This window comes from Hemitrygon akajei, chromosome 5 (assembly GCF_048418815.1).
Source record: "Hemitrygon akajei chromosome 5, sHemAka1.3, whole genome shotgun sequence".
NCBI lineage: Eukaryota > Metazoa > Chordata > Chondrichthyes > Myliobatiformes > Dasyatidae > Hemitrygon > Hemitrygon akajei.
Genome location: NC_133128.1, coordinates 6,849,389 through 6,876,584, shown reverse-complemented (window position 1 = coordinate 6,876,584; position 27,196 = coordinate 6,849,389). Strand labels below are relative to the sequence as shown.

Genomic DNA, 27,196 nt, shown 5'->3' with positions numbered 1-27,196 from the left:
TGTGTGGGTCCAGGATAGGGCTGTATAGTCATCAAAGATCTCACCGCTAAAGGAGTGGACGTTGTCATCGGATTTCAATGGACAACCGAAGAAGAGAGAGAGAGAGAGAGAGATAATTATATAAAATAATATATAACATTTTAATAGTTAAACAATTAATGGGAAAAAAGGGAAAAGTAGTGAGGTTGTGTTCATGGGTTCAATGTCCATTCAGAAATCTGATGTCAGAGGGGAAGAAGCAGTTCCTGAATCATTGAATGTGTGTCCTCAGGCTCCTGAACCTCCGGCTTGATGGTGACAATGAGAAGAGGGCACGTCCTGGGTGATAAGGTCCTTAATGATGGATGCCATCTTTTTGAGGCATCACTCCTTGAAGATGTCCTGGATGCTGGGGAGGCTGGTGCCATGATGGAGCTGACTGAGTTCTGGCACCAACATAGCTTGCACACCACTTACTAACCCTAACCCCTTTGGGATGTGGGAGGAAAGCCACACGGCCAAGGGTGTCACAGTAAGATAAAAAGTTAGAGAATGTAATTGAGATGGAAAACAAATCAGCCATGATTGAATGGGGAAGTAGACTAGATGAGCTGAATGTCCCCAATTCTGCTCCGATGTCTTACGTTCCTACAGTATTGCTCTCAACCATTCCAGCCTGTAGTTATTTCCTCACTGGTATTGAGGAGGGACTCAGTGATCCAGAAGAAAAGGCAATATATTTTCTGCATTAGGATGGTGAGCAATTTGGAAGGGAGTATGCAAAGCCAACATTTATATTCCAAGCACGACGCAAAGCACTGTTAGGAGTTAACGGCAGTGGTGTCTTGAGACACAAATAGACCTGGTAAGATAGGGAAGGCAAACCTCCTTTCATCAAGAACATTGATAAATCTGATGTCTACTTATGGGAATCCACTAATTCAAGGTCACCACTATTGACACAGCTTTTAACTTTAGATTTAGTTAATTAGTTGTATTTACATTTCCAGGCGATGTGATGGGATTTGAGCTCATTGTCTCTGGATCAATGGTCCAGAGCATGAGTCCGACAACATACAGTTTATTGCTTACCTCTGCTGTGCACTCCATGCACTTTGAACTATATTTCATTAACATTTATGGTAATATTTTGTTTTATATGCTGTGTGTGATATATGTTTTGTGGGCGCACCGTGGTCTGGAGGAGCGTTGTTTGGTTGTATATATGTACAGACAGATGACAATAAACCTGAACTTGAACTTGTAGTTAACCAATAAGCCGCTCTAACCTATGCAGGGATTTTGTGTTTTTATATGACCATCCTTCCCAGTACAGGCCCTTTAGCCACAATGTTGTTCTGACCGTTTAACTTCAATCTTTGGTGAGAGAAATTACATCAATGAAAAAACTTGGATTATGCGTCACCTTTAGTAATCCCAAGTGATGTAATTTTTTAAATAGGTCAGCTGTCTTCCACAGCAACTTTCTACTCATATGATACGATGATTAATTTTTTTTTTTAGTAATGTTAAGGTTTCAGATATTGTGAGTAGGTTTAGGCCAGGTCACCAGTCAACAGTTTGTCTGCCTATACAGAATCATAGAATCAAAAGCAAAAGAGATACTGCAAATACTGGAAATCCAAAGCAACACACACAAAATGATGGAGGAACTCAGCAGGTCAGGCAGCATCTACGGAAAAGAGTAAACAGGTGGTGATGTGGGTCAAAGCCCTTTGACAGGACTGGGAAGGAAAGAGGAAGGCACCAGAAATTTATTTCCATAGGTGCTGTCTGACCTGCTGAGTACTTCCAGCCTTTTGTGTGTGTTATCATAGAATCATATACACATTGCTCCCTTGCACTCTACATTTCTATTTTCTAAACGTATGCATTTTTCCTTTCTATTTCTCTATGTCCCAGTTGGTGAGAGGCACTAGTGATGAATGCTACCTTCTTGAGGTACGCCCTCTTGAAAATGTCCTAGTTCTTCTGCTGTTATGCCAGAAAAACAATTTCACTTGAGGAAGAACTCAAAGCTAGTGGACTGAGATAATAGCTAATAAATCCAATTGGAAACATCTTACCTCAGAGAATGAGAATATGGAACATTCTTCTTTCTTGAAATGATTGAGTCAAGGAGTGAGAAGGATTTATGGGAAGTCTAGATAAACCACTAAGGGAGCAAGGAACAGGAAATGTTGTGATGTGAGATGAAGAGGGCTGAGATGGTCTTGAGGTCCAGAAGCTTGGTATGGAGCATCTGGGCTGAGTAATCTAGTTAACTTGCAGGTTGAGTCAATGGTAAGGATGGCAAATGTCATGCTAGCATTCATTTTGAGAGGACTAGAATATAAAAACAAAGATATATTGCTGAGGCTTGATAAGGCATTGGTCAGATCGCATTTGGACTATTGTGAACAGTTTTGGACCCCTTATCTGAGAAAAGATGTGCTGCCATTGGAGAGGATCCAGAGAAAGTTCACAAGAATGATCCAAGGAATGAGAGAGTTAACATAAGAGGAGCATTTGATGGCTCTGAGCCTGTACTCACTGGCATTTAGAAGAATGAGGGGATCTCATTGAAACCAATGAAATATTGAAGGCCTCAATAGAATGGTCATAGGGAGGATGTTTCCTATAGTGTGTGAGTCTAGGTCCAGAAGGCACCCTCAGAATAGAAGGACGTACCTTTAGAACATAAATAAGGAGGAATTTCTTTCGCCGGAGGATGGTGAATCAGTGGAATTTATTGCTACAGACAGCTGTGGAGGCCAAGTCATTGGGTGTATTTGAAGCAGAGACTGATAGGTTCTTGATTAGTAAGAGCATCAAAGGTTATGGGAAAGCACAGGAGAATGGAGTTGACAGAGATAATATATCAGTCAGAATGGAATAGCAGAGCTTAATTGATGGGCTGAATGGCCTAACTCTAAGTTTTATGATCTTATTGTAAAGGATTGCTTATAGGGAAAGCACAAAAGGAAAGTAGGTCTTGAAATACCAAAATTTCTCTACAGCACGCACGTATACTCACACACACACACACACACACACCAGCAACCTGGAGACAGATCTAACTGCAGGAACCCCTGAGTTCCATGATTACTGGGTAGAAGCCAACGTGACCCAGGTGCAAGCCTTGGCCAGGGCCCAATATCAGATAACGGTACAATCAGAAAGCTTTGAATGAAGGGGTGAAGATAAGTGTCCCAGGAAAATTAGTTTTGTTTGCCAAATAACTAATAAGGTATTGAAATTATTTCCCTCATGTCAACTAGTAAGGGTTGTCATAGACAAATGGCATAAAAGTGCATTTAATTACAGATAACCATCATCTCTAATATCAGTGTTTGGTGTGGCAATACCCGCTAGTGTCTGCTATCTCTCGCAGCATCTCATCTGTTTTCCATCTTTCTCTGCCGGCCTCTGTCCATCTGTGCTTCCCTGAGGATTGTCTCGGCTTCTATGTATGTGCCTTCGTCAGACTATCGGTTAGTTGCTATTCCGTTTGTGTTTGTGAGTGAGTGTGTGTGTGTGTGTGTGTGTTTGTGGGTGTGTGTGTGTGAAAGTGAGTGTGTGGGTGTGTGTGTGAGTGTGTTTGTGTGTGTGTGTGTGTGTGTGTGTTTGTGGGTGTGTGTGTGTGAAAGTGAGTGTGTGGGTGTGTGTGTGTGTGTGTGAGTGAGTGAATGTTTGTGTGTGTGTGTGAGTGAGTGAATATTTGTGTGTGTGAGTGAGTGAGTGTGTGTGTGTATATGTAAGAGGGAGTATGTCCCTCCCTTCATCAGATTATCCCTATCCCTTAGTTTTCCTGTAACTCCCTCTTCCTTCATTCCCATCTCTCTACACTTCATTCACTGCTGCCTGATCGGTATATGTCATTTGTCATATGTATCTCTGAGTGAGTTGTTGCTTTTATATTCAGGTCCTCTTGAAATGAATGCTAATAAATCTCCCTCCCCTGTCCCCTTCTCTCCCTCCCTCCTTGTCCCTCTCTTGCACTCTCTCACCCATCTTTCTCTGCCTCCCTCTTCTCTGTCTCACTCTCTCTCTCCCTGTCTGTCTATTTGTCTCCCTCTCTCTCTCTCCCTCCCTCCACCTCTTTCCCCCTCTCCCGCTCATCCACCCCCTTCTCTCTCTCTCTGTGCACCTTCCTCCCTGCTGATAACCCATTTTCTATCTCATTACGTTTCTATTTTTCGATCACTGCTGACACTTAAATGAATGCTGAACTGGGGTGGTTATCGGTGCAGAGGGAATGCATCCTTCTCTTTCCAAGTTGACAAGGCGGCTAAATCACAACTGAAGTTTCACTTAAATTCTTTTGAAAATCTCACTAAATGGATTCTGAACGTTTGATAGGACATAAAGCTCTGGCATTTTAATTGTAAGGCTTTTACGAGGTACCAGTGTAACATTAGCTGTTTTCTTTGAAATGTACCCAACTATGAAGTGTGTGGAGTTGAATTATTGTTATAAGGGAGAATTCACTTGTTACATGCTAAATTACACAGTTTAAAGCCACATAATTCTAAGGTGGAATTCAGTATTTTTACATTAATTTCTTCTTTTATTTTCCTGGTAGTTCCATACTGAAAGTATGAGATAATTTATGCACTTGAGAAAAACACACAGCTGTTGAAGGTGAGAGGGGAAAGGTTTAAAAAGGACCTGAGGGGGTATTTTTATATGCTGGGGGTGTGTATATGGAACAGGCTGCCAGAGGAGGTAGTAGAAGTGGGTACAATTACAAAAGCTTTGGTCAGTTGCATAGGTAGGAAAGGTTTAGAGGGGTATAGGCCAAACACAGGCAAATGCAACTAACTGAATCAGCTTTAATTATCACAGCATACATCATGAAATTTGTTGACTTTGCAGCAGCCTACAATGCAATACACAATAATAGAGAAGAAAGCTGAATTACAGTAAGTGTGGTATGAATGTGTATGTGTATAAACAGTTAAATAAATAGTGCAAAAATAAAAAATTGAAGTGTAGTGAGGCAGTGTTCATGGGTTCAATGTCCATTCAAAAATCTGACGACAGGGGAAGAAGCTGTTCCTGAATCATTGAATGTGTGTCTTCAGACTCCAGTATCTTCTCCCTGATGGTAGCAATGAGAAGAGAGCATGCCCTGGGTGATGGGGGCCTTAATGATGGACACCGCCTTTCTGAGGCATCGGCCTTGAAGGTGTCCTGGATACTCCAGGGGCCAGTGCCCATGATGGAAGTGACTAATCTTACAACACTCTGCAACATATTTTGATCCTGTGCAGCAGCGCCCCTCCCCCATACCAGACAGTGATGCAGCCAGTTTAAATGCGCTCCACAATCAGTTCGTCAACTGGGTCAGCATGGGCAAGATGGGCCAAAAGGCTTGTTTCTGTGCTGTATGAATCTGTGCCTCTATGACATGATCAGGCTCTGAAGGGAGTTTGGGAGCCCATATTTTATTCAGTATGTCTTTCTGCTTAAGTGTTGAATTCCCCATTGTACGTTCTTCCCGCAACTGTGTGGGTTTCCTCCGGGTTCTCCGATTTCTTCTCATAATCCAAAGATGTTCCTGTGAGCAGGTTAATTGGTGATTGTAAATTGTCCTGTGATTAGGTTTGGATTAATTGGTGGGTTGCTGGCAGTGCAGTTCATTGGGCCAAAAGGCCTGTTCCACACGGTATCTCGAAATAAAGATCTGTTAACACTGTCCAAACTAGTCATCACTTCCAGCAGTTCAGCTTTCCTGAAGAACAGAGGGATGTTGGGGTCCATGTCTGTAGATCCCTCAAAGGTGACACACAGGTTGATAAGGTGCATGATGTGTTGGCCTTTGTGTGTTGGGGGATTGACTAGAGGAGTCATAGGTCATCTTGCAGCTCTACAAAACTCTGATTCAACCATATTTGGAGTATTGTGTTCATTTCTGGTTGTCTCATTGTAGGAAAGATGTGGAAGCTTTCGAGAAGTTGCAGGGGAGATTTCTCAGGGTGCTGCCTGGATTAGAGAGCATGCCTTATGTGTTTTTGTTTACTTAGAGATAAACCGTGGAACAGACTTTTCCTTGCCAACGAGCTGCACCGCCCTGCAACCCACTTTTTAACCTGAGCCAAGCCTAATCATAGGACAATTCATAATGACTAGTTAACCTATGAACCGGTACATCTTTGGAACATGAGAGGACACCAGAGCACCCAATGGAAACCTACACACACACGCACACGCACACTCGCGCACACACACACACACACACTCTCTCACACACACACACACACACTCACTCACTCACTCACTCGCACGCACGCACGCACACACACGCACACTCGCACGCACACACACACTCTCACACGCACACACACACACTCACTCACACACACGCACACACACACTACAAACTCCTTATAGACACCATTGAAATTGAACTCTGAACTCCAGTGCCTCGAGCTGTAATGGCGTTGCACTAACGGCTATGCTACCGTGGCACCCTGCCATGTCTTATGAGGAATGGTTGGATAAGCTAGGGGTTATGTCTTTGGAACAAAGGAGGATGAGGTTGACTGCAGAGAGGTGTGTAAGATGATAAGATGTTTAGATTGAGTGGACATCTCCCCAGGACAAAAATGGCTAATACGAGGGCTGTGGTTTGAAAGTGATTAGAGGAGAGTTTAGAGGGCATGTCAGATGTGGAGACTGGTGGGTGCATGGAACGTGCTGTCATAGTGGTGATACACCAGGGACATTTAAGAGACTCTTAGATAGACAATGGATGGAAGAAGATTGGAGGGTTGTGTGGGTGGTGTAGTGGCATCCATAGCAGACATCGAGGCAAGTGCTCCTGGATTCAAATCCGGTCGGCTCCTTGCACTCTTTCCATCTGTGGTAGGGTAAGTTGAACATTGAGCTAGTTACTCAGACTCGTAAAAAGCACCGAGAAATGCTAAAGAAATGACAAGGTTGTCGCTATAAGGTGCAGAGCAGATCTAGCTAACTACGTGGGAGGGAAGGGTTAGACTCATCTTAGAGTAGGTTAAAAGGTCAGCACAACATCGTGGCGTACTGTGCTAGCTTCTATGTTTATTAACTGCCCTGGGAAGTGTACGTGTACTTCACGTCTCTGCTTCCATTGAGCCCACGACCTTTAAGCTCGGAGAGAGAGTCACCTCCATAACCACTGAACTTCAACTGAACCTGAATCTTGTTCCTGTGTAATTATCTCGGTAGCATTGGCACTGAAAGTCATCCATCTGTGATATTGGCTCACTATTTCTCCACCTGACCTGTAATTAGCAACGCAAACCAGAACCTCATTAACCCATTTGACCTGGCCTCACCATGTCATGGATGTTCAGTTTGTCTTCTCCACCTTTCCACAACCTTCTCTACGGATCTGGCATCTTCCCTCTTCCTTTCCAATCCTGAAGAAGGGTCTCACCCCAAAACATCAACTGTTTATATTCCTTTCCATAGACACGGCATGACCAGCTGAGTTTTTCCAGCATTTTGTGTGTGTTGCTTTGGATTTCCAGTATCTGCAGAATCTCTCCTATTTATTGTTAACTTATTAATTTTATTTATTTATTTAGAGATAGTGTGAAACAGACCCTTTCAGCACAACCAGCCACAGCATCCAGCACCCCACCTACTTAACCCTAGCCTAATCACAGGACCATTTACAATGACCTATTAACTTACTAACCACTAACTAAAGAAAATCTGCAGATGCGAGAAATTAAAGCAACACACACAAAGTGCTGGAGGAACTTGGCAGGCCAGGCAGCATCTACGGAAAAAAAAGTACAGTCAAGTACTAACCAGAAGGTCTTTAGACTGTGGGAGGAAACTGGAGCACCTGGAGGAAACCCATATGGTCACAGCACGAATGTACAAGCTTGCTTGCAGAGGACGCCGGATTTGAGTTCCGGATTTATTCAGCCCAAGCTGTAGCAGCGTCATGCTTACTGCTGCGCTACTGTGGCACTCCACGTTCCTAGTTTTGACGACGGGTAACACACAAAATGCTGTAGGAGTTCATCAGGAAGAGTCTTGGACCAAAATGTTAACTGTTCATTCCTCTCCATAGATGCTGCCAGGCCTCCAGCATTTTGTGTGTGTTAGTCTGGATTTCCAGCACCTACAGGATCTCCTGTGTGTGAAAAACTTAATATGAGCTAGGGAAGTAATCCCCATCTGAGACTAAACTCATAATTCACAAATTCCTCAGAAACAAGAGCTCAGCCAGCACAATATAAATAGATATTTTAAAGCTCTGTCCTCTTGTATTTGACACTTACAGCCTGGAAAAGGACTGACAACCAACTCTAGCAATGCCTCTCATAATTTTCAACCGTCAGCTAATGAGGAAAGAATCCAAGTTTGTCCAACATTGCAGATCAAGACCCTCCATTAGTTCTGATGAAGGGTCTCGACCCAAAATGTCAACTATTTATTTCTCTTCATTGATGTTGCCTGACCTGCTGAGCTCCTCCAGCATTTTGTGTGTGTTGCTCTGGATTTTCAGCATCTGCAGGATCTCCCGTGGTTCTGATTACAGGTTCTAGACTCCGTTCCAACCTTCCACAGAAGCTGCCTGACCTGCTGACTGTTACCAGCATTTTCTGTTTCTGCAACCATAGTGACTACAATGGCCAGCACAGTAGCATAGCAGTTCACATAATGCCCAGGATTAAGATCTGGGTTCAATTCCCACCACTGTCTACATTCTCCCCATGACTCTGCAAGTTTCATCTGGGTGCTCTGGTTTCCTCCAATATATCAAAAGTTAACATCATCTACTATCACAACTTTATGTTTCTTGCAACTGCCTGCAATCTCTCTACAAATTTGCTCCTCTAAATCCCCTGTCCATTGAGTGATCTATAATATCCTATTAATATGGTCATCCCTTTCTTATTCCACAGTTTCACCCATATAGGGAGTTTAACATCCAAGGATAGAGATTGTATTGAAAGGATAGGCAGTTAGGCAGAGGGGATTTAAAAAAAAATCAAGTCAAATCCTTTGAAAGAGGTGACAAAAAATCAGAAGGTGTGGAATCCTTGTGAGTAGAGTAGAAACTGCAAGGGTAGAAAGACCCAGATGGGTGTTATATCCAGTCACTCGAGCAATAGCCAGGACGTGGCTTATAAATTACAATGGGAGAAAGAAAAGTCATGTATAAGGGGAATGTGAGTACAGTCATGGTGGATTTCAATATGGAGGTGGACTTGGAAAATCAGGTTGGTATGGGATCCCAAGAGAGGGAATTTGTAAAATACTTCCAAGGTGACTTTTTAGAGCAGCTTGTGGTTGAGCCCACTGGAGGAAAGGAAATTCTGGATTGGGTGCTGTGTAGTGAAACAGACTGGATTAGGGAGCTTAAGGTAAATGAACCCTTAGGAGGCAGTGATCATAATATGAGAGAATTTACCTTGCAGTTTGAGGAGAAGATAAAATCAGTTGTATCAGTATTATGGTGGAGTAAAGGGGAAGCATTAGAGAGGAGCTGTCCAGCATTGATTGAAAGGAGTCACTCACAGGGGTGACGGCAGAAGAGCAAAGGCTGGAGTTTCTGGAGGCAATTTGGAAAGCATGGGGTAGATACGTCTCAAAGATGAAGAAGTTTTCTAGTGAGAGAATGAGGCAACCGTAGCTGACAAGGAAAGTCAAAGACAGCAGAAAAGGAAAAAAAAGGCATATAATATAGCAAAGATCAGCGGGAAGATAGAGGTTTAGGAAGCTTTTAAACACCAACAGAAGGCAACTGAAAACCTATAAGGAGAGCAAAGATGAAAAATGAAAGTAAACTAACCAATAATGTAAAAGAGGATACCAATTTTTTTCAGGTATATGAAGAGTAAAGAGAGGTGAGAGTAGATAATGGTCCTGTGGAAAGTGATACTGGAGAGGTAGTAACTGGGAACAAAGAAATGGTGGCAAAACTGAATAAGTATTTTGCAACAGTCTTTACAGTGGGTGACGCCAGCAGTGTGCCAGAAATTTGAGTGTGTCAGGGAACAGAAGTGAGTGTACTTGCCTTTACTGAGCAGAAAGTGCTTGGAAAGCTGAATGTTCTGAAGGTAGATGAGGCTCGTGGGCCAGATGGATTACATCCCGGGGTTCAGAAAGAGGCAGCTGAAGAGATTGTGGAGGCATGAGCAGATTTCAAAATGGTTCCAGAGGACAGGAAATTGCAAATGTCACTCCTCTTTTTAAGAAGGGAGGGAGGCAGAAGAAAGTTAATTATAGGCCAGTTAGCCTGAATTCGGTGGTTGGGAAGAGTTGGAATCCATTATTAAAGATGAGGTTTTGGGGTACTTGGAGGCACATAATAAAAAGCCCGTGCAACTGGCTTGGGTGCAAAATTGGATTGCTCTAGGTGTCGAAAGGAGCAGTCGGGGCCCGGGCAGAGGAGATTCGGTATCCATACAACTGGCCTGTGTGTGAGGTTGGATTGCTCTGGGAGCCAAGATGATTTGAAGAGGTTGAAAGCAGCTCGGGACTGGGCGATGAAATCTGGGCCCAGAGCAAGTTGCTGGGTGGCAAAATCTGGGCCCGGAGTGAGTCATTGGGCAGCATGGTTGTAGGTCTGGAGCCTTTCATTGCAGCAGGGTCCTAGTCCGAGGTACGATAAGCTGTTTAGACAATTTAAACCCAGATTGGAGGCCCAGGAACCAATTTAGCTCGCTCTCCACGATCTTCTCCCCTCTCTCCATGGTGCCACAGCCTTTTGCTGTTCCGTTGTTTGTTAGTTTAAGCTCCAGCCCAAATAGACTGAAAAGCCAGGGTGTCAGTCAGCCAATATCGCAGATTCTCCGTGCTGGAAATCTCCATGGCGCTAAGGCTATGAAGACAGCTTAGGTGCTCAGCTCTGTGCCCGCTAATATGGCTTTGGACCTACTCTGGACTTCGCCAGTGTTCAGATCTGGGGACTCAGTTTTCATTTGGAATACTGATGCTTACTTCAATCGTTTGCATGATTTTATTTTCCTTCTCTTGGGGATTGAGTGTTGGTCTTTTATTTTTACTTTTATTCTTTTTTTCTTTAATTAGGTTCATTTGGGTTTCTTGCCTTGTGGCTACCTGTGAGCAAGCAAATCTCAGGTGTCTAAGAATGTGTATCTATATTTGAATCTTGGAATGGGCCAAAGTCAGCATGGTTTCCCTAAAGGAAAATCTTGCCTGACAAACCTGTTGGAATTCTTTGAGGAAATAGCAGACAGGATAGACAAAGGGGAGCCAGTGGCTGTTGTTTACTTGGATTTTCAGCGGACCTTTGACAAAGTGTCACACATGTGGCTTCTTAACAAGGTAAGAGCCCATAGTATTACAGGAAAGATGCTAGCATGGATAGAAGATTGACTGACTGACAGGAGGCAAACAGTGAGAATAAAGGGGCTTTTTCTGGTGTTTGGATCGCTTTGTTTCATGGTACATTTCAATGTTTGCCAGAAATGATGTTTCAGTGGCCAAGGTTGAGGACAATACAAAGAAAGGTGCAGGGGTAGGCAGTGTTGAGGAAGTAGGGAGACTCTAGAAGGATTTAGATGGATTGGGAAAATGGGCAAAGAACTGTCAGATGGAATATAGTGTAGGGAAGTAAATGGCCATGTACTTCAGTAGAAGGAATGAAGGCGTAAACTATTTTCTAAATGGGAAGAAGATCAAATATCAGACATGCAAAGGGGCTTTGGAGTCCCTGTGCAGGATTCACTGAAGGTTAACTTGCAGGTTGAGGCAGTAGTGAGGAAGAGCAGTATAATGTCAGCATTCTTTTCAAGACGTCTGTAATGTAAGAGTGATGATGTAATGCCGAGTCTTCATAAGGCATTGGTCAGACTGCACTTGGAGCTTTGTGTACATTATCTAAGAAAAATTGTGCTGGAGACGGTCCAGAGGAAGTTCACAAGAATGATTCTGGAATTGAAAGGGTTAACACATGAGCACTTGATGCCTCAGTGTCTGTACTGGGTGGAGTTTGGAAGAATGAGGAGGGATCTCCTTAAAACATACCAAATATTGAAAGACTTTGACAGAGTGGATGTGGAGGGGATACGTTCTATGTGGAGGAGTCTAGGACCAGAGGCCACAACCTCAGAACAGAGAGTTAGAAAAGAGATGAGAAGGAATTTCTTTAGCCAGAGGTTAGTGTATCTATGGAATTCATTGCTACACATGGCTGTGGAGTCCAAGTCATTGAGTATATTTAGAACAGAGATTGATAAGTTATTGATTAGTCAGGGTGTCAAAGGTTATTAGGAGAATATGAGTGAGGGGGCAATAAATCAGCCATGATGGAATGGTGGAGCAGACTCAATGGGCCAAATGGCTTAATTCTTCTCCTATGTCTTAGAGTCTCATCCTGAAACATTTGTTGTTTCCATCTCTCCATAGATATTGCTGTCCTGCTGAGTTCAGAATCAGGTTTATTATCACCAGCATGTGACATGAAATTTGTTAACTTAGCAGCAGCAGTTCAATGCGTACATTATCTAGCAGAGAATAAAATAAATAATAATAATAATAATTAAACAAGTATATCAATTACAGTATACGTTTATTGAATAGACATTTTTAAAACGTGCAAAAACAGAAATACTGTATATTTTTTAAAAAGTGAGGTAGTGTCCAAAGATTCAGTGACCATTTAGGAATCAGATGGCAGAGGGGAAGAAGCTGTTCCTGAATCGCTGAGTGTGTGTCTTCAGGCTTCTGTACCTCCTACCTGATGGTAACAGTGAGAAAAGGGCATGCTCTGGGTGCTGGAGTTCCTTAATAATGGACACTGCCTTTCTGAGACACCGCTCCCTAAAGATGTCCTGGGTACTTTGTAGGCTAGTATCCAGGATGGAGCTGACTAGATTTACAACCTTCTGCAGCTTCTTTCGGTCCTGTGCAGTAGCCCCTCCATATTAGACAGTGATGCAGCCTGTCAGAATGCTCTCCACAGTACAACTATAGAAGTTTTTGAGTGTATTTGTTAACATGCCAAATCTCTTCAAACTCTTAATGAAGTATGGCCACTGTCTTGCCTTCTTTATAACTACATCGATATGTTGGCACCAGGTTAGATCCTCAGAGATCTTGACACCCAGGAACTCCTCAAGCATTTTATGTTTGTTGCTCTGGATTTCCAGCACCTGCAATATCTCTTATGTTTAAGGTTAGCTTTATTGGTCACATGTACATCAAAACATTGAAATTTACAGTGAAAAGCATCATTTGCATCGACAACCAGAACAGCCTGAGGCTTCCAACACCAAAATAGTAGGCGTAGAACTTACTAACCATAACCCTAACCTTTGGAGCGTGGGAGGAACTCCCTGGCTACTCAGCCCTTAAGCCCATGCTAACCAAGATACCCAACCAAGCCACTCCTGTCAAATCCACTGTTTCCATCCATTATACGGCCTGACCTGCTGAGTTCCTCTAGCATTTTGGGTGTGTTGCTATAATCCTATTTGTCTGAATTCGGCCCATATCCCCTCTAAACCTTTCATATCCATGTGACTCCCCTTCAAAGACTCTGCAACCCATGTTCTTAGTATTATTTATTCATTTTATTATTTTTTTTGTTATATTTGTTCTTTTTGTATTAGCACAGTTTGTACATTTTTGCACATCAATTATTTGGCTGTCTTCGTGTGCAGTTTTTCATTGATCCTATTGTATTTCTTTGTTCTACTGTGAATGTCTGCAAGACAATGTATCTCAGAATAGTATATGGTGACATATACGTACTTTGATAATAAATTTACTTTGAACTTTGAACAGCACAGGAAGAGTCATCCAGCACAGAATCAGGCCCTTCTGCCCATCTCACCAATGCCTACCTGAGCTTTTCCCGTTCGCCTGTGTTTGGCCTATGTCTCTCTGAAGCTTTTCCTATCTATGTACCTGGTATATTTCGTTCTTAGCAGTGATCATAAAGAATATAAAGGCAAGGATGTAATGTTGAGGCTTTATAAAGCACTGGTGAGGCCTCACTTTGTGTATTGTGAGCAGTTTTGGGTTCCTTATCTATGAAAGGATGCGCCGACACTGGAGAGGGTTCAAAGGGAGTTCACGAAAATGTTTCTGGGATTGAAAGGCTTGTCATATGAAGTGCATTTGTTGGGCATCTACGCACTGAAATTCAGAAAAATGAGGGGTGACCTCATGTCACCTCTATCGAAAGCTGAAAGGCCTGAATAGAGTGGATGTGGAAAGGATGTTTCCTATGGTGGGGGACTCTTAAGGCCAGAGGACGTAGCCTCAGAAGACAGGGGCATCTTTCCAGAACAGAGATGTGGAGGAATTTCTTTAATCAGAAAGTAGTGAATCTAAGGAATTCATTGCCACAGGCAGCCGTGGAGACCAAGTCTTTATGTATATTTAAGGCAGGGACTGATAGATTCTTGATTGGTCAGGGCATGAAGGGATACAGGGAAAAGGCAGGAGACTGGGGCTAAGAGGGTAAATAGATCAGCAATGATGAAATGGCAGGGCAGATGCAAAGGACCAAATGGCCTAATTCTGTTCTTCTATCTTATGGTCTTAATATAAATGCAAGCACTACAGAGATTTTAAGCATTGGAAGGGCCATTTAGAGACAGATCCAAAGTACTTTAATGTGTTTCATTTCCAGATTTAATCGCCACAGAAGTGGACCTTCAGGCTAGGATTGGGCTGAGAGAACAGCAATAATCAAACAGAAGATTAAAATAGATCGGGGGTTTGTGTGCTTAAACCCCTGATATTAGGAATTCATTGCCAGAGGTGATGGTGTAATGAAAAATCTGATTGGATGGACAGGGAATGCAGTGTGGTTTTGTCTGAGGTAAATTAGATTGAAAAAGAACAGGGTATTTAATTAGAGGTCATTTTACCAGGTCACCTCATAATCCAGATGTTTTGAATTAAAAAGGATGCAGGCATAAAGACATAAAGCCATAGACTTCTTTGATGAATATTAAACGCTTCCAGCAGGATTGCTGGAATATTCTGGAATATTTCCATTGTTTCTTTCTCATCCTGTTAATGCTGCTTCAATCACATACTGGATAGCTTGCAGTAGATGGAGTATGGCGTGTGTAAATGAGACCGAGAGACCTGTTTTTCGATCCTGCCTTTCACAGCTGTAGGGAATGTAGAGGAGGCTTGACCAAAAAGCAGAGCAGCGAAGATGATTTGCACTCTTGGGGCGCTATGTAGTACAGTGATTAGTGTGACGCTCGGAGCACCAGAGTTTGGAGTTCAATTCTGGTGTCATTTGTCATTTGTCCCTCCCTGTGAATGTGTGGATTTCCTCCGGGTGCTCTGGTTTCCACCCATAATCCAGAGACATACCGGTTGGTAGGTTAATTTGTCGTTGTAAATTGTCCTGTGATTTATTCATTCATTATGTGTCATGTCGTATGATGTGGGCGATCAATGTCTTTGAATGTTCTTGATTGTGCTTGGCAAGTCTTTCTACAGAAGTGGTTTGCCATTTTTGACAGAAGGAGGTTAACTGGAAGGTGATAGGTGGGTGGGAAAGGTCAAGGGCTGGAGAATAAAGAATCTGATAGAGGAGAGTGGACCGTAGGAAAACAAGAAGAAGGAGGGTGCCCAGGAGAAGAAATAGACACTCTGACCTTTCACAACTACCTATTACTTCCCCCTGGATCCCCTCCTTCCCTTTCTCCAAAGGTTCCCTCTCCTCTCCTTTCAGATTCTTTCCTCTCCAGCTCTTGACCTTCCCCACCCACCTGGTTTCACCCATCACCTTCCACCTAGTCTCCTTCCCCTCCCCCACCTTTTTATTCTGGCATCTCCCCCATTCCATCTCGGTCATGAAGAAGGGTCTCAGCCCAAAACTATTTACTCTTTTCCACAAAAGTATGCCTGACCTGCTGCATTCCGCCAGTGTCCTGCTTGTGTTGCTCTGGATTTCCAGCATCTGCAGATTTTCTCATGTTTTTAGTTTGCAAACTTATCAATTAACCCTGACTCTGGAAGTGACCCCTCTATGATCTGCTCTCGGAGCCTTGCTCTTTGTGACTTTTCTAAATAACTGGTATGATTAAGTAGAAGGGTGGAGGAGTGGGTTACTAGGTTTTCAGATGACACGGAGGTTGGTGGTGTTGTGGATAGCTTAGAAGGTTGTCACAGGTTACGATGGGACGTCAACAGGTTGCAGGGTTGGGCTGACAAGTGGCAGATGGAGTTCATTCCAGTAAAAGTGTGAAGTAATTCACTTTGGAAGGTCAAACTTGAAGGCAGGGTACAAGGTTAATGGCAAGATTCTTAGCAGTGTGGTGAGACAGAATGCTCTTGGGCTGCAGATCCACACATCCCTCAAAATTGCTGTGCAAGTTGATAGGGTGGTTAAGGAGGTGTATGGTGTGTTGGCCTTTGTCAGTTGGGGGATTGAGTTCAAGAACCATGAGGTAACATTGTAGCTCTATAAAACTCTGGTTAGACCACAGTTGGAGTATTCTGTTCAGTTCTGGCTGCCTCATTATGAAAAGGATGTGGAATCCGTGTTACAGGATGCATGTCTTATGAGGTTAGGTTGAGCGAGCTTGGGCTTTTCTCTTTGGAGCAAAGGAGGATGAGAGGTGACTTGATAGAGATGTACAAGATGATAAAAGGCAGTGATTGAGAGGAACAGCTAGGGACTTTTTCCCAGGGCAGAAATGGCCAATACTAGAGGGCATCCGCTTAAGGTGAGTGGAGAAAAGTTTAGGGGAGATGTCAGAGGTAAATGTTTTACACAGAGACTGGTGGGGATGGTGGTGGAGGCTGATACAATTCAGGTGTTTGAAAGACTCTTAGATAGACCATTGGGTTAGATAAATGGTGGTTTATGGGCTATATAGCAGGGAAGGATTAGATTGATTTTGGGGCATGTTAAGAGGTCAGCATAACATTGTGGGTCTAAAGGTCTTTATTGTTCTGTCCTGCTCAATGTTCTATGTTCTAAAACTGCTCCTTAACTCTGGTTGCATCACCGACTGGTATGGAGGGGCTACTGCACAGGACTGGAAAAAGCTGCAGGAAGTTGTAAACACAGCCAGATCCATCCTGGGCACTTGCCCAGCACCACCCCCTCCCCCCCCCCGCCCCGTATCTGGGATACCTTCAAAAGGCGATGCCTCCAAAGGGCAGCTCCATCATTAAGGAGCCCCATCACCCAGGCCATGCCCTCTTCTCATTGCTCCCATCAGGGAGGAGGTACAGGAGCCTGAAGACACACACTCAACATTTCAGGAACTAATTCTTCCCCTTAGCCATCAGATTTCTGAATGGAAAATAAATCCATGTACACTACCTTTTACAACTTCCTGCAGCTTTTTCCAGTCCTGTGCAGTGGTCCCTCCGTACCAGACCATGATGCAACCAGAGTAAAGGAGCAGTTTTAGAACATAAAACATTTTTTTCTTTTTTGCTCTCTTTTTGCACTACTTATTTAATTCAATTTGTAATATTATCTTCTCCTATTGTAATGTATAGTGTTTTATTATCGTGTATTTGCAATGTACTGCTGCCACAAAATAACATATTTTATGACATATGCCAGTGATATTAAACCTGATTTTGTTCTGTATTCTACATTCCATATGATTGTGACCATCTCCATGGGCTGGAGCTCGCTGGTAAATCCCAGCAACTATGTGGTAAATATCTGGGATTTGCTCTAGGCATCCGGAGGTTATTGGATAGACTCTGCTGCCATTGTCCAGGCTGTGCTCCAGATCTGAGGTCTAATAGCTGCCATCTCACTTCCTCATGCTCATCCTGATGAACCTACTTAGAATTGGGACAGGAAAGCCCTAACTGTTCCAAGGTGATGACTGGATCCAGTTTAGCATGAGGTCCTCTCTACGCGCAGTGGCCGCTTTATTCAATGCCTCCCGTACCTAATAAAGTGACCACAGAGTGTATGTTCATGGTCTTTGGCTGCTGTAGCCCGTCCACTTCAAGGTTCGACGTGTTGTGTGGTTAGAAATGCTCTTCTGCACACCACTGTTGTAGCGATGGTTGTCTGAGTTACTGTCACCTTGAAGCAGTTTGGCTATTCCCCTCTGACCTCTCTCATTAACAAGGCATTTCCGCCCACTCACTGGATGTTTTTCTTTGTTTCTCACACCATCCCCTGTAAACTCTAGAAATTGTTGTGCGTGAAAATCCCAGGAGATCAGCGGTTTCTGAGATACTCAAACCATCCCATCTGGCATCAACAATCATTCCACAATCAAAATCACTTTGATCACATTTCTTCCCCATTCTGATGTTGGCCTGAATGACAACTGAACCTCTTGACCATGCCTGCATGCTTTTATGCATTGAGTTGCTGCCACATAATTAGCTGATAAGATATTTGCATTAACGAGCAGGTGTACCTAATAAAGTGGCCGCTGAGGGTATATGTCTTCAAATTAATTGTATTTGCTGTACTGATATTAATTATTTAAAGGCATTTCAAGTGATTTATTCCTTTTAATTATTTTTGATTACATTTTTAATTGATTCATTCATATTTAATAGGTTGGGAATGTATTTGGCTATCAGTGACAGTCAGAAATATTTCAAGTATTTGAAATGCAGCATTGTGGTGGGAATGCTTTAAATGGCTGACCCGGATTTTGTGGGTGGGACTTGTTCTAGCTCTGTAGTGTACAGAGGTTTTCACCAATTTGGATCAAGACTTGATTTTCATATTCATATTGTTGAAACTGCACAGAAACAGGCCCTTTGGCCCATCTAGTCCAGACCATAATCACTCATGTCATACGACACAGCACATAATTGTGATGATGATTGATCTGGAGCGCCATTGTAGCGTAGCAGTTAGCGCAATGCTATTACAGCTCAGGGCGTCGGGTTTTGGAGTTCAATTCCAGTGTCCTCTGTAAGCAAGCTTGTCTGTTTTTACAGTGTGTGTGAAATTTTTGCTGCTCTGATTTCCTCCCTCAGGCTAGTGGGTTGCTGGGCAGCGTGGCTAGAAGGGCTGTATCTCTAAATAAATGTTAAATGATTACTTTTTCACACTAAAGTTATGATATAAATGCACGCTTATTATTGAGGACAAGAGGTGTTGTAGGAAACTTGTTAAAGTTCAGGGATGTAATTGGGAAAGACAATATATTTTGTGTTTTTCCTCACCCTAGAGCTGCCTCCACCGCCAGTCCCCCCTCCCGCCATCAAATCTCCCAACATCCAGACAAAGACCCAAATGGAGTCCTGGCACTCGGTGGTGCCAAGGCCCCACGGTGCAGAGCAGAAGGCAGAGCGAGCCGGAGACAGGAAGGCAGGAGGCCATCGAGGGAGGGAGGGCAGCGAGCCCCAACACCTGGCGGAAGGCCGCCTGAACCCAGGAGAGTGCCGGGAACCCCCGGAGCATTGGCCAAACGAGGTCCACGGAGCCAGGCAGCGTCTGAACAAGGCTGGCAAGCGTGAGAGCTCCCAAGCCAAAGCACGGCTTCCTCAAGGTAAGGGCTAGAATGTCATTCCTGTCATAGCAGCCTCTCCTCACAGAACACACAACATAGCGGTGACAATGTGGTTAGCAGAACAGCTATGATCAGCGTTCAATTCCCGCCACTGTCTGTAATGAGTTTGTAACCACTATGATCCACTGTGACCATGTGGGTTTCCTCTGGGTGCTCTGCTTTTCTCCCATATTCCAAAGACGTGTGGGTATTAAGTTGCAGGCGGGCTATGTTGGCCCTGGAAACATGGTGGCATTTGTGGACAGACTCCAGCACATCTCGGACTGTGTTAGTTGCTGATGCAAGTGACACACTTCACTTTATGTCTCAGGGTTTCGATGTACATGTGACAAGTAACGCTAATCTTTATCTTTAATCTTTAGAACACAGAATGTAGAAAACTGAACATAAAACATTGGGATAAAGAGCATGGAACATCGAACATTACAGCATAGGAACATAATGTTGCTCCAAACTGACTAAGCTAATGACACCTGCACAAGGCCCACATACCTCCTTTCTCAATATATTCATGTGCCTATTTAAGATCCTCTTAAATACCTCTATGCTTTCTCCTCTCCATAGGAATCCCTAAAACATTCTCTCCAAAACATTCTCTCCTCTCTACACTGATCCATCATCTCTATAATCCTCTCTCCTCTCCATAACACTCCCTCCATAATGCTCTCAACTCTCTGAAATGGCCCCACCATTAGTTTGGATTTGGGTGAACAGGGGTCAATAGTTAAGACTCTGGAGCTGTGGCCATTTCCAAAGATTGCCAAGGGTCACAGGAGATGACGGGTTAAAATTCCCATCCAAGGCACCACGTAAAGCAGGGCAATGGTTAACCATTTCATGCCTGTTCCATCAGAGTGTTAAGTATTGGGAATGCATGTCTGGTGAGAGTCCTGGGTTTAACCACTGGTCAGGCCCCTTGTCTAAGAAAAGATTGTGCTGGCATTGGAGAGGGTTCAGAGAAGGTTCATGAGAATGATCCTGGGAATGAAAGGGTTAACATGCGAGGAGCATTTTAACAGGAATTTAGAAGAATGAGGGGGGCATCCCATTGAACCCTGTCAAATATTAGAAGTCCTAGATAGAAAGGATGTGGAGAGAAAGTTTTCTAAATTGGGGGAGTCTTTAGAACAGAGATGAGGAGGAATTTCTTTAGCTAGATGGTGGTGAATCTGTAAAATTCATTGCCGCAGACAGCTGTGGAGGCCAAGTCACTGAGTATATTTAAAGGTTCTTAATCAGTAAGGGCATCCAAAGGTTACAGGAAGAGGGCAGAGAAAAGGGTTAAGAGGGATAATAAATCAGCCATGATGGAATGGCAGATCAGACTAGATGGGTTGAATAGTCTGTCTTATGGGCTTAACTTCCCCGTGTCGTGCAGGTGTGGAGGATGTCCTTCCCTACAGCCGCCCGACGTTTCCATCGGCGCAGAACCCCCGGGAGCCCAGCTCCTCCAGCTCCGTGTCATCGAGAGGGTCCGGCGGACGGCGTAGAGGAGAGCAGGTGGTGCCGGGAACTGCCCCGGCCTCATCCCGTCGGCTGGCATCCGAAGCTGGTCTGCTGGAGATGGGAATGCCCGAGTGCGAAGAGGAAGAGTTCGAGGTGAATTCTGGGTGCACGGGGGTAAGAGTAGGGTGGGGGGGCAGGGTTGGGGACAGGTGAAGTTGGTGGGGTGCAGTCATAGAATTCAATCTTAGATCCTCCAGAGGATTGGTTTTGGAGCAGAGATTGTGGAGGTGGGGGATCTGAGCTTGATCAGGATTTAAACTGAAATTCACTTCCCTTTGAGAAAGTGACAATGACCCACGTTTATTTATTTATGTAGAGATACAACACTGTGTAGGTCCTTCCAGCCCATTGAGCTGTGCCACCCAGCACCCAAGCCTAATCACAGGACAATGTAGAATAAACAATAAAGCTACTAACCAGAACATCTTTGAAATGTGGGAGATGGACAGGGCACCCAGAGAAAACCCATACTTTCACCAGGTGGAAAGTACAAATTCCTTACTGAGGGCACCAAAATTGAACGTGCCCGATCTGTACTAGCTTTGCGCTAACCACTACACTACTGCGGCGTCCTGAAGAGACCCCTCCCCTTCTTGACCTTCTGCTGTCTTTTAGAGAAGGTGCTCCTGTGCTGGTGTTTCAGTAGAGTCATGTGTTGGGGAGCGAATTTGGGATTTTAGACCCAGTAATGAAGGGAAGGCGATACACTTCCAAGCAGTAACAAATTGCGACTTTGAGGGCAGATGGAAAGTGTCATTTTCCCTTATATCTGATTCCCTTCCACGAGGGGTTTATGGTTTGTAACTTCAAAACATTAAACTAATTCAAAGGAAGACACAGGGGTCTGAAATGTGAGTCTATCTTCTAATTTACTTCAAGCAAGGTGCACTGGTATCACATGGTAGAGTGATGCAATTAATGTATTTATTCATATAAACCACAATGAATTATTTAACTGAACAAAAATGCTTAATCAAACAATATATATACAAGACTACTCAAGTGTTACTGAAAATAATAAACACAAACCAGATGGTCCACATTCGGATATGTAATGGTGATAGAGGAACTCAACAAGTCAGATAGCATCTATAGGGGAAATGGACAGTCAAGGTTTGGGGTCTAGACCCTTTATAGATAAATAAAAGATTAGCTTTATTTGTCAAATATATATCATTGTACACGGTGAAATGCCTTGTTTGTGTCAATTCAGATATGCGAGGATTGTGCTGGGGGCAGTCTGCAAGTGGCTCCCTCCACAAACGTAGCATGCCCCTGACTCCCTAACTCTGACCTATGTGCCTTTGAAATGTGGAGGAAACCAGAGCACCCAGAGGCAACCCAGACGGTCACAGGGAGAATGTGCTAACTCCTTCCAGACAGCGGTGGGAATGAACCCCATCACTGGCTTTGTGAAGTGATTGTGCTACCCACTACACTGCCATGCCACCCTAATCATCAGGGGTAGAAGGGGAAAGGTGAAAGGGAACCAGTGGTACAGAGGGAAATGGGAAGTCTCTGTTTCAATATGAGATGTTCCGGGTACAAAGATACTACTCAAACAACTGAGTTACTCCAGCATTTTGTGTGTTGCTGCTCTAGATTCCTGCTCTTGTCTCTTGTGTCTCTGACTATTTCTATCAGAATCAGGTTTAATATCACCGGCATATGTCATGAATCTTTTTGATTTGCAGCAACAGTACATTGTAATACATAATAATAAAAAATATAAATTACAGTAAGAACTATACGTTAAAAATTCAATCAAATATGTAGTGCAAAAAAGAGCAAAAATAAAGAAAAAATATTGAGGAAGTGTTCATGGATTCATTGTCCATTTAGAAATCTAATGGGAGAGGAAGAAGCTGTTCCTAAAACTTTGAGTGGGTGTCTTCAGGCTCCTGTACCTCCTCCCTGATGGTAGCAATGTTCTGGATGATGGGGGTCCTTAGTGTTGGATGCTGCCTGCTTGAGGCATCGCCTTTTGAAGGTGTCCTTGATGCTGTGGAGGTTAGTGGCCATGATGGAGCTGACTGAGCTTACAACTTTCTGCAGCTTTTTCCAAATCTGTGCAGTAGTCCTTCCATACCAGATGGTATGATTCATTTCCACCATTGGCAAGCTATTGCATTTGAAGTGGAGCTGATGAGGCAGAGAGGTAGAAAATGAATATGAGAAACAAAACATTGGAGCTTTCGGTTGCTGACTCCTTGTTCTTCCCTCCACAGGATATGGAAAACTAAAGGAAAGAAGATAATTTCAAGCAATTAACTCCGATCAAACTCTGGAGAGCTCTATGCCAGTTTTTGTAAAACTCCTTACCCGTGGAAGATATTTGATGCCAGATGTAATGTCTGGTTCAATGAGGGGATTGTGTAAATTATAAATGTTTGCATCATGTTGATTGACCACATCAGTTAAGTTTTTTGTTTTTTCATTTGACTTTTGAATCTTTTGTTTTGAGAGAGGGGGAGGTTGGGATGAACTTAGCTTTCAATTGTAACTTATACCTGTCAACTTTTCTATAGTTCATTGAAAACAGAAAGCTAAAACAGGGTGATTCATATTGTAAATACATATTGGAGTTCTTTGTCACACCCTGTTAGTCCAACAACCTCCCATTGGCCCTGTTGTATATAAGTAACATGTTCTATCAACACCCTCCAAAGAATGGCTGTTTTGGCAAAAAAGTGGAATTGTTTTTAATAATATATATAATTGTTTTTTTTGTGTCGTTGTAATGCACTGTTTAATTTTTTTTAATTTCTTGGTTTCAAAAGCACAATCACTAAACTTTATAATTTGGAAAGAAAAAAAAACATTTTTAATGGTTTAATCTCCGACATCTTAGTGGAGTATTACGTGTGACAGAGGGGAAGCAAAATGGAGAAATGTCTGAGCTTTTTTGCCATCTGAGATTGAGATGATGGTTTTTTTTATTGGGGGGAGTGAGGGAGGGATCGGGATGATTGGTGGGGAACTCTCAGGAGGGGTTGGGAAGAATCTGCACACTTGGGCAGAAGCGAGTGGAAGAATCAATCCTTTAGTTCACCTCTCTCTAGTAAGAAGAAAAAAATATTTCTTGCCAAGGTGAAGAATGGAGATGGGACCTGTGGCAGTTTACAAAGATACAAAGACTTTCTGATCTGCATAGATCCTGTTCCATCTCCACAGCTGCAAACCCGACTTAATAAAAGTACAGTACCTTGTTATGCTTGCTGATGCAACTTACACAAGTACCTCTGGCCTCTGGACTGACTTGTCTGTGCTGATCAGGGCACAGATGCTGAAAAACTGGGTTCTGATTGGAAGGAGCTTACTTAACACTTCAATCAACAAGGATGCCTTCCTTTATAGGAAAACATTCAGAACGACCACCCTTAGACACCTCCCGAATCTACTGTGATGACCCGTGTCACCGGACGGATGGTTCAAGTTGAACTTCTTGTCAACCACTCGTGTGGTTACCAAGGGCAACAGTGTATTGTGCTAAGACAAATTGTCCTCATTGTCTTGGTATTTTTTATGTAAGAATTCTTTTCTGTAGTCATGAATTTACATATTTGAGGATTTAATAACCCTGAACGTATAATTTCCCTGCCACATTATTTATTAAAAATTCTCCTCAAGATCACAAACACGATACGTTGTGTCAGAGACTTTTCTTTAAGAAAAGCAGAATATTGATCATGATTGTTCCTTTGAATAAAGCTTTCAATTTGTGCAAGAAATACAAAAAGCACTAGAGGAGTTCCAGGGGCCTGGAGTTCCAAGCTGCATTTGCAGAGAGAAAAGAATTGTGAACATTGCACGTTGAGACCCCAGTCCTGGTTCAGGATGAGGACTCAAAGCATTGACATTCCCTTTCTCCCCACAGATGCCGCTCAACCTGCTGAGTTCCTCCAGCAGGTAGTTTGTTGTTCCACCATTCCATCAAACCATTCTCTTGCCTTCTGCCCACAACCTTTGGTGCCATTACTAATCAAGAACCTGTCAACCTACAGCCATCTGTAGTAACGAATTCCTTTAGCTGAAGCCATTTCTCCTCATTGCTGCTCTAAAGGGACATCCCAGCAATGATGAAGGAATGGTGAGGTGTTTTCAAGATGACAAGATCAGGATAATGACTCCTGAAGAAGGATTTCGGTCCAAAACATGGACTATTTGTTACTCTCCATAAATGCTGTCTGGCATGCTGATTTCCTCCAGCATTTTGTGTGTGTTGTGGTGTTTCCCATGTGCCTGCTGCCCTAGTCCTTGGTGCTAGAGTTTGTAGGTGCACCACAGAAAACAGAACATAACAAAATAGTACAGGCACTTTAGCCCACGATGTTGTGTTAACAATTTAAACTACTCCAAGATCAATTTAACCCTGCTCTCCTACATAGCCCTCAATTTTTCCATCATCCATGTGCCAATCTAAGAGTTTCTTATATGTCCCTAATGTATCTGTCTCTACCACCTCCCTGGCAGGTCATTCCACACTCTAACAATTCTCTGTGTGGAAAACTTATCTCTGATATACCTCCTATACTTTGCTCCAATTACCTTAAAATTATACCCAATGGTATTAGCCATTTCCACCCTGGGAAAATGTCTCTGACTATCCACTTGATCTATGCCACTAATCATCATCTACATCTCTATCAAGTTGCCTCTCATCCTTCTTCACTCCAAAGAGAAAAGCTCTCATGCACTCAACCTATCCTCTAAAGGCATGTTCTCTAATCCAGGCAGCATACTGGTAAATCTCTGCAGCCTCTCTAAAACTACCACTTTCTTCCTATAATGAGGCAGTCAGAATTGAACACAGTACTCCAGGATTGCTCTATGCACAGTTTTATGGAACTGAAACATTACCTCACAGCCTTTGGCCCATCTAATGAAGGCCAGCACATCATACACTTTCTTAACAATTTTGAGGGATCTATGGATGATAAATGCAAGATCCCTATACACTGCTAATAGTCATGCAATTAATCAGATGATGTTCCAAAGTAAATCTTTGCTCACTTTCCCAGGTTGAACTTCACTTGCCACTTCTCAGCCCAGCTCTAAATCCTCTCAATGTCCCTTCTACAACTCCACCAAACTTCATGCCATCTGCATTGGCAAGTGCTGTCTGGGTATGAAAATACAGTACACTTTATAGGTTGTTCAGAGCGTAGCCCCTTGTAAACTGGTGACGCATGCAGCATTGTTGCAGTAAATGGTGCATTATTCTATTGCAACTAACATTGCATTGCACTCATCCTGAAAAGCAGAGCGCTTTCCAGTGGGTTACTGACTTGTGCCTTGCTGATGGTGGAAATCAGGGATAGCTTTCCACAGGATACATTGACTATGATCTGCTCTGCAGATGTAATGAATATCCAAGTCAAGTCGAAATAAATTTATTATCAAAGTACAGTATCGTACGAGAGTCTGAGACACATAAATATAGCGAGGGTGCCTAAGAATTTTGCACAGTGCTGCATTTGTCAAAGCGGAGTGGAGAGTGAGTTTGTAAATCTAGCGGGAGCAAAGTATGTCGGGAATGGTGAGGGTTGCGTGTGGGACGGGTGGTAGAGAAGGAGTGCCGGGGCAGGGTGGCACAGGTGCACACATGCTCAGGCCTGAGACACCAGGAAAGGACATTTGTTTTATTGATCATCACAGAACGTCTCTCTGGTGCTTCCCTCTCCCTTTCCCTTTTCCCAACCACAATTTTGCTCTTCCTGCCCCCTTCAAAAGTTCAATTTAATGTCAGAGAAATATATGCAATATACAGCCTGAAATGCTTTTTCTTCGCAAACATCCACAAAAACAGAGAAGTGCCCCAAAGAATGAACAACAGTTAAACATGAGAACCACAAAGTCCCCCCCGCTCCCCCGTCCCAAACATAAGTGACGGCGAGCAACAATCCCCCCTCTGCCCACCAGCAAAGCAAAAAGCGCACCTGCTACAGAGCACAAGCGTGAGCTAAGCAATAGCAAGGGTACAGACCTTGCAGTTACCCCAAAGACTATCACAATTCACCCGGCATTCAGCAATCCACAGGTTCTCTCTCTCTCTCCATAATAAAGGAGAAGGAGGTGTTCCCCATTCTCACTCTTCGTCCACAATAAAGACCGTTATCAGAATCAGGTTCATCATCACTCACATATGTTAATGAAATGCGTATTTGTTTTGCAGCAACAGTACAGTGCAGTACATAAAACTACTATAGTACTGTGCAAAAGTCTCAGGCTCGTACACACACACACAC

The 27,196-nt window shown here is 43.3% G+C and overlaps 1 protein-coding gene across 9 annotated transcripts in view; it reads left to right on the top strand.

Annotated features, from left to right (window-relative positions):
• The window catches only part of robo1 (roundabout, axon guidance receptor, homolog 1 (Drosophila)), a 640,973-nt gene extending 616,382 nt beyond the window's left edge, over positions 1–24,591 (top strand). For 8 of the 9 annotated variants that reach the window (XM_073044789.1, XM_073044790.1, XM_073044788.1 and 5 more), the window contains 3 exons: positions 19,101–19,421; positions 20,821–21,041; positions 23,177–24,591. In XM_073044789.1, coding sequence (XP_072900890.1) covers positions 19,101–19,421; positions 20,821–21,041; positions 23,177–23,191 — 557 coding nt within the window. In that variant the 3' untranslated portion in view covers positions 23,192–24,591. The remainder of the gene's footprint in view (positions 1–19,100; positions 19,422–20,820; positions 21,042–23,176) is intronic. The other variant, XM_073044793.1, reaches the window with a different exon arrangement.
• Positions 24,592–27,196: the final 2,605 nt, after the last annotated feature.